The 8207-nt window shown below is 43.7% G+C and overlaps 1 protein-coding gene across 1 annotated transcript in view; it reads right to left on the bottom strand.

Moving 5' to 3' along the window:
• Positions 1-6690, bottom strand: part of LOC108301498 (cAMP and cAMP-inhibited cGMP 3',5'-cyclic phosphodiesterase 10A-like) — a 77255-nt gene extending 70565 nt beyond the window's left edge. Inside the window, 3 exon segments of the mRNA XM_017524644.2 lie at positions 3702-3755; positions 4864-5004; positions 5007-6690. Of these exon segments, the coding sequence (XP_017380133.1) occupies positions 3702-3755; positions 4864-5004; positions 5007-6690 (1879 nt within the window).
• Positions 6691-8207: the final 1517 nt, after the last annotated feature.

Here is an 8207-nt window from a genome sequence, read left to right as displayed (position 1 = left end):
GTCAGAATAGACTTACTGTAAAACTCAGCAATCCCACGAGTAGGTATTTGCTGAAGAGAAACAAAAACATATATGCACACAAAAACCTGTTTGCAAATATTTATAGCAACATTATTCATGGTCCCCAGAACTTGGAACAACTCAACTTCCCTTCAACTGGTGAATGGATATACAAACTAGTATGTATCCGCAACAATGGAATAATAAAAAGAAACTCCTGCTAAGTATAATGACCTGGATGAATCTTGAGTGCATTACACTATGTGAAAAAAGCCAGACACAAGCCACTACCCACGGCGTAATTTCATTGAATGACATTCTAGAAAAGGCAAAAACAGATTGCTGGTTGCCAGGGGCTGTATGGTGTATGGGTGGGGAAAAGGTATGAACTGCAATGAAACATTGGGGATGATGAAAATGTTCTTTTTATCCTCTTCCCTTCAGCCTTTATTTTTACTTTTTTCAGTTCCAGGATACCTGTGTAGGATGTGCAGTTGTGTTACATAGGGAAATGTGTGCCATGGTGGTGTGTTACACCAATCAACCCATAGCCTAAGCATCAAGCTCCGCATGCATTAGCTGATGGCAATGTTCTATATCTTGACTGCAATGGTAGTTACAAGTTCTATGCAGTTTTTTCAAAACTCACATAACTCTAAACCTAAAAAGGCAGAAATTTACTATATATAAATTACGCTTCAAGAAAGTCAACTTTAATTTAAAAAGTGGATCGTTAAACTTTCTGCTGTTTTTATGCTGAGGTTCAGAGAAGTTAGAGGACTGTTATACACACACCCTTTGCTCATAAGGTATGGACAATATGTCACACAGAAAAAGGAACACAACGCACTGTCCCATGTAATACACCCACCTACCTTGTGTTGGCAATATGGTCGCTGAGGCACAGAGATTTTAAGAGATCCATACAAGGCCTCTGCACTAATACTAAGTGACAAAACTGGAACTCAAAACCAGATTTCTAGGGGCTGGGAAATAGTGCTTTTTTTTTTTACAAAGGTGCTGTGGTGAGGGATAGGAGTACAGGAATTTTAAATTGGCAATTCAGAGTAATGTTGAGCTGGTAATGGTGTGTGCACTTAGTTCTGAACAACCCAACTTGGACTTGGAATCCTACTATGGGCCCTTCCCCTCTGCTCAGAGATCAATGGGCCAAAGGCCTATGAGCCGCCCCTGAATCTGGCTACGAAAGCAGCTTCAGATCCTTCATATCCTACCATTCAAGGAAGACAACTCCCAGTTTTCTATCCAAACAGGCCTGGGGGCCCAGCCAACCTGCTGAGTTGATGTAGCATTTGGGCAGCCAAGATTCCTTGTTATTGAAATAACAAGGACACAGACCAAGGTCTGCTGCAGACGAGAGATGCTGGCAGGAGGGGAGCAGAGAGCTGCCTTGTCCCCATCACCACCGCTCAGCTCATGGCCAGGACAAGAGGTCCCAAAAGGAGACACTGAGGGAGACCCTCCCATCTATGCAACTGGTGCAATGAGCACTAAACGGGCTCAGAACAGCCTGTCTGTCGGTGCTGTTTTGGCATCCTGCAGGAATGTCATCCCCAGCATCCGTTCATTCAGCAAATCATTGATAGAGAGCCTGGAATACCCAGTGATGAAACCAGGCAGGTCCCCATCACATTTGAGGTTGTCCTTCCTCTTCCTGGAGCAGCACTGCCATGACTGTCTATATAAGTCCTTCAACTCTTCAAGGAAAGTGCCCTCTCTTCTGGAAACCTTCCATCTCACACTTCCTGTCTCACCGCACCACCCCCAAACAGAATTTGTGGCTCCCTTCTTTGTGTCTGTCCCATAAGACTGTGACCTTCTCAGGCAGCCAAGACCCAGTCTTCCTTATCTCATTACCCTTACTCCTAATCCAGTACCTGGAATATGGTCAAATTCTAGTGTACCTTTTTTTTTTTTAAATAAATGAGGGATCCCTCTCAACTCCTGTAATAAAGGCCAGCATAATCAAGGAAAATGAAGTCAACTGCCAAAAAAATTAGGTCCTGGAGGCCACCATACAATGACACTATCTTAGGGAACCACAGATTCTTAGGGGTACATTGGGAGCTGGGGAGTGGTCCACAACAAGTCAAAAAGAATAATTTCAAGTTTTTATTCATTCATTTACTAATTTTTTACCAAATGTCCCTTTTGTACCAGGAAAAATTATGTACATTATTCATTAATCATTCCCCCCCCAAAAATATGGTGTGTGCATTTAGTTCTGAGGAACCCAACTTGGACTTGGAATCCTACTATGGGCCCTACCCCTCTTCTCAGAGATATAGGTATAATTATATTTATACCCATAAACATACTTCTGTAGGTATAATTATATTTATTCTAGTGAGGAGGAAACTGAAGCTCATAGAGATTAAGTAAAAGCCAGTATCACACAGCTGGTGAATACAGAACAGGATTCGAATTCAGGCCTCTATGCTCAGAAGTGTGCTGTCCAGTTGCACTGTTCCTCTCCTCAAAGCCATTTCCCTCCTTACCTTCCCCTTTCCTTTCATTTTCTGCCTCTTTTAAAGGTAATCTTGGGGCATAATACCTCCAAATACAGAATAGAACAGAGTCCCCTTATTCTTGAAAGGCAAAAGGCACGGCATCTTAATTGAAACAAGATAATCCAAACATTTGCTTCACGTCAAGTTTACAAATTCCATTTTGTTGACTTATATTTTCACAAATGGCTGTCATGTTAAAGTTATTTTATTTTTACAGAAGTTAAGAAAATATAAAGAGAAGAAGTTTTAGAACAAAGTAGCTTACAACATATTTGATTCCTCTTTTCTTGGTGCTGTAAGGGAAGTTTAGAGGTTTCCAGGATGAAATTTTCAGGCCATGTAACACCTTGCCTCCAGGCACCCTGCCCCTGGGCCAGACAGTTGGATACCCTGGATCGCCAGCAGCCATGACCCTAGAACCCTGTTCCTCACCTCCAACCATGAACTAATTTTCTAGCAGGGCCTCCCTTGCAAAATCAGAGATAGAAATAAAGGCAGAAGCCTTCTACATTCATCTAGTCACCACACCAGCAAAGATGCTTTTAACCCCAAATGACCAAAGTCAGCTTTCTCTTCTCTTAAAGAAGTCTTAATGTATATTAAATCCAGGACCTTGGGTCATCTTTGATATAGAACAAGGGAGGTAATACCCACTCTGGCTGTGCATGTGCCTGAGCATGGGGCCCCACTGTGCTCTTCTGACCTAAAGCCCCACTGATCTCTGATCTTCAGATGCTCTGAAGGGATATGATGTGGTAAGAAGTCAACGGCTCTGGAATCAAAAGAGCTGGCTTCTCATGCAGGCTCCACCATTCCCTTGCATTTAAGACATTTGAGGTTGAGTTCCTTCATCTGCCAAATGATTATAATTCCATCTACCTTTCCACTTCATCGGTTTGCTGAGCCTCACGTGTGATGACATGTGTGACAGCCTTTGAAAGCTACCTTGGAGCACCTTTTGAAGGCCATTACCACGTCCCTACCTACAGATTCACTCTTAGCACTACTCGGTCACAACAAGTAGAACCCCCTCCACTGCCTTCCAACTAACTCGCCTATTTACGCATCTCCTCCTCGCCTTCTCCAGAGAGGCTTCTACAACCACCCCAAGATGCAGCCACCACAGTCTCTCTGAAAGCACCAGGCTCAAATCTCTAAGCCTTTACTTACCATCTTCCTGTGCCAATACTGTGAATACAATGATGGCATATGGTGTGGATTCCCCTGGGAAAAGCAGACCCTGAGAGCTGGATTCAGATGCAGGTAGTTAATTTTAAAAGAACACTGTCAAGAAGGTAGAGAAATGATACCTGAATGGGAAGGCAGTCGGCAAAGGGCCTGTCTGGGGCTTCATGGCATGCCACGTGGGCAATCCCACAGTTAATGCGGATTAGCTGTGGGATGGTGCAGGCCGCATGCCATAAAGGGCTCCTGCTTGATTTAATGCTGTGGGGTCTCTGCTTGAAATTCTCAATGATTTCATTCTTGAACTTTAGTATATGGGCTGTAGAATACAAGCTGTATAATTTTGGTAATTCCACATACTAGTTAAATGCTCTCATATTTGCATTTAAAACTGACATGGCACACTATAAAGATGGATGTTAAAACTCATTGCTAATAATTTAAATTTTTTATTTTCCTTACTTAGAACAACATTAAATAACAATTTTTTTAAAAAATGCCATGACAAATTTAGGGAGAGGCCATGGAAAAAAAGGAAAAATTTTACATTTTAATATGCTTAACAGCACTTTTCCCTTGATTTTTTATAAAGCGGCCCTACATTTTCACAAATGATGTAGCCAGCCCTGGATGTGTTACTAAGCCTGTTAACACAGTGAATGAATGATGCTTAATAAAACAGAGAAGCTTGGTGAAAGTGACATAAAACACAGGTCTTTGAGCTATCCCACTTGAGGAATGAGGAGCTGGGGTATTTATACACCCACTCCCATCACGCCTCAGCTGAGAACTGCTGAGAGGAGATGGGGAGTCGTTAATTACACCTCGACTGGTTTGACAATAAGGACCAAAGGATGTGGACAGGGTGTTGACAGCAATAACAAGGAGGACCTTAGGAACTCACAGTGCATTGTAGGAACAACAGCAAGTGAATAAACAGGCCACTTACCAAGTGTTTAGGTGTAGCTACAGAAATAAACACAAGGGCTTTGGGAGAATAGAGGACAGGTCCCCAGCCAAGCCTGGTCACTCCACAGAAGCCCTCAGAGCACTGGTGCCTGGTCAGAGCATGCAGAGGATGGGCTTGACTGATGAAGAGGAGAGAAAAGAAAACTCTAGGTAGGAGTCCTTATTTATTTTCTGTCACTGTTGTAAAAAAACGATAGCAGATTTAGTGACTTAAAGCACCACAGAGTGGAGAAGATATTGTGCCCTTCCAACAGGCGGATGGACACCGTCTGGGAGAAGTGGTGCTGCTCCATGGTGGAGGTGGAGTAGAGAGCTGCAGAGGGCGGTCGAACTTCTGCGGGCACCTGTTAGTAAAGACCCTGTGGTCCAGGTCATGACACAGACACGCAATCAGCAATCCTTTGCGCTCAAGCTCTGTGAAAAGCGTGTGGTTGTTCTGAAGTATGACGTACATGCAGTGCGCTACCGTGACCGCATGCTTCCAGTTGTGATAGGGAACTCGCCAGTAGCTCTTCACAGACATAATAAAAGGACACCACTTTTCAAGTTCAAAGCAGGATGTCCCATAGGACCGATGAACCATATAGACAAAAATTCCAGGCCACATGTTTTCGAAAGGACCGATGTCAAGGTGGAATAATTCAATTTATTTGTGGAGACGCACGGGACGGGTGAATCGCATGAAGCCCTGCAACTCTTCTGCAGTACAAATGCTGTGGTAGGACAGCTTTTCCATTGTTACCCGGTAAATGCACTCTGAGTGATGAATTCTATGATACATATTAGCACAGTGTAAGGCTAAAGCACAAAAGACGGAAAACATTTTAACATTGTTTTCTTCTGCTTTAGAGAAGGCACTGACACTTATTTTGTTGACCATTTGCACAACACCTATCACGCTTCCTCGGCTGATGGGTATGCACAGGGTGTTCCGCGTGGTGTGGCCTGTGTACAAGTCTACTTCTCTGTTAAAGCGTGGGTCTGCATAGGCATCTGGAATGTTCAGGGCTTCCCCTGTTCTTGCTACATGGCCAGCAATTCCTTTCTCTACTGAAAATCTTATCTCTTTGGTCCTCTTGAAGACAGGTTTTCCTTCCTTTTCCTCTCCAGTGTCAAAAAGGTCTGAATATAACTCCTTGTTCTTATGGTCTACCTGGAAAAGTGGACAACGACCAGCATTTGCCAGGTTTTTTGCATATATCATCATGCGTTCAAGTAGAGAATCTACTGCAACTATGTTATCAAAATATGTTTTTGATACATGGAGTAGAAAGTCATTCAATTCAGTCGGTTTGGCAAGGCCTCTGCATACCTGCACCTGACGTATTGCTAGTGAAGCCCAGGCAAGATTTGCTGTTGCAGCCTCTTGGTGACTAAGACAGAAGGCTCCTTTGCCCCAGTGCCGATGCAGCTCAAGAATACCAATCAAGTCACCAACTGCAGTGACAATTGGTAAGCAAAGAACAGACCGGATGCAAGTCCCTGATTCCAGTCCAGTACGTTGTGGGAATCATTCATCCCCAAGGATGTCTTCTACCAGCTGTGTTTTCCTGGACTTGGCTACATAAGCAGAGATGGTGGCTCCCTGGGTGACGGGCCCAGCAGGGATGTGGCGGGGTTTTCCTTCCTTTAATCTGGGTGGTGTGAATATGCACAGCCTATTATTGCCCTCTCCAAGGAGATACAGAGCAAATCCATCAGCTTTTGTGGCTATTTTTACGATGCTGCTCCGTTCACAGAGCAGTAGCTGGTTGTCTCCTGCTGTGTCCAACCATTGTTCTGTGTAGCTGTTTAGTTCATAAACAACTCCCTGCATATTGGTATCTTGGTACCTGCTGACTTCCTTAGGAGCCGATTCATCTTCTGATTTGTCGTTCTTCCTCTTCAGCCATTTCTCTACTCTCTCTGCACTAACACTTTCAGATACAAATTCATCTAATACCTTGGGGTAAAGAGAAAGATATGCCTTCACTTTTTCATTGGTAAAGCCATATAATGTTGCCATACCAGTTAACCGTCAACTGCTGGGTCACAGGCAGGAGCGGGAGTGTGTCTCTGGCCAACAGCCCGGGGCTGGTGAGCGGGCCTTCACGGCCTCTTCCACAGCCTTCCTCCCTGGTTTGGCATCAGTTACACCAACTCGCCTAGGAATGCAGACTTGCACAAATCCTTAGATTACTTTCCTTCTACCTGGAGGCAAAGGTAACAGGCTGATGGGGTCTCCCATGGCCAGACTCTCAGGCCCAGGATTGGCCAACTGCCCTCCCAACGGATTCCAACTCTACTTCTTTGGGGTATATACCCCTCATCTATTTCTAAGGGTTTATATGATTATGTTGAGCCCACCCAGATAATCCAGGATAATCTCCTTACTTCCACCTGCAAATATGACATGTCACATAGATTCCAGGTATTAGGTCATAGGTCTCCTCGGGAGACCATTTTTCTGCCTCCCTCAAGGCCAGTATGACCACAGTTTGGGAACAGTGTGGTGGCTACAAGAGTCTAAAAACCCTTTTGTGTTGATACTACACTAGTGCTTCTTAAATACGAGGACATAGGTAATCTGTTTAAAGTAACAGAATGTTGGCAGAGCTCAAGAATACATCCACTAGCCCCCAACCTGATAGAGAGTACACTGGAGATTAACTGTCAGGTTAGCAATCATTGGCTCTGATAGGACCCAGAACACACAGCTACACCCAGACACCAAGGTCTTGTAGCAGGACTGTGTAAAGATAATCATCCAATCAATGCAAACCATATTTTATGCAACTTTTTTAGATCACATCAAAAGAAAAGAAAATTTTTTTCTATTCCCATAGAATTCACATCGAAGAATTTGGGGTCCCTGGGTATCTGTAGATTCCAGGGTGAGAAATATTTGGCTAATGCTTGATAGTTTCATTCATTTCTATGTCTCCAGTGCCTAGAACACTGCTTGGTGCGTGGAAAGCCCTCAGGAAAGACTGCTGAATACATGGATGGGTTATAACAGGGGAAAATGGCAGAGGCAGGTGTGTGGGATGATACTGGCAGAGGCCTGAGAGGCCATGAATAGGTTTATTTAGAGCGTGTTCTGTACCATCTTTAAGAGTCATCTGAGGGTTCTTATTGTCTCGAGATCTCACTTGGTGACTAGCATTTATTTCTTTATAATACTTTCCATCTTCATTAACAGGGACACCTAATGTGTTAAATCCCTTTGAAGGGACTAGGGCAAGCATGTCAGCAAAACATGTGTGGTTTTGAAGTGATGCCAGTGAAGAATTGGCCTCAGGATCTCTTTGCTCTAGAAACTCGACCCCTCTCTTCTTTTACCCTTTCCTTCTAGAAAGTTCTGGGAGGTGCTGTGTATGAGATGTAAAAGATACCCAGTGAATCAGAATATTAAAAACAAAAACAAAATCAAATTGGCCATGAGGATTGAATGTGGAGTAGACACACAACGCTCAGGACCTGTTTGGTCATAGTATCTCATTGCTTAGGGGAGGAGGGGGGGATTTTGTTGAGTCTTTTATA

The sequence above is a fragment of the Cebus imitator genome, unplaced genomic scaffold (assembly GCF_001604975.1).
Source record: "Cebus imitator isolate Cc_AM_T3 unplaced genomic scaffold, Cebus_imitator-1.0 Scaffold1, whole genome shotgun sequence".
NCBI lineage: Eukaryota > Metazoa > Chordata > Mammalia > Primates > Cebidae > Cebus > Cebus imitator.
This window is presented reverse-complemented; position numbering and strand designations above follow the sequence as displayed.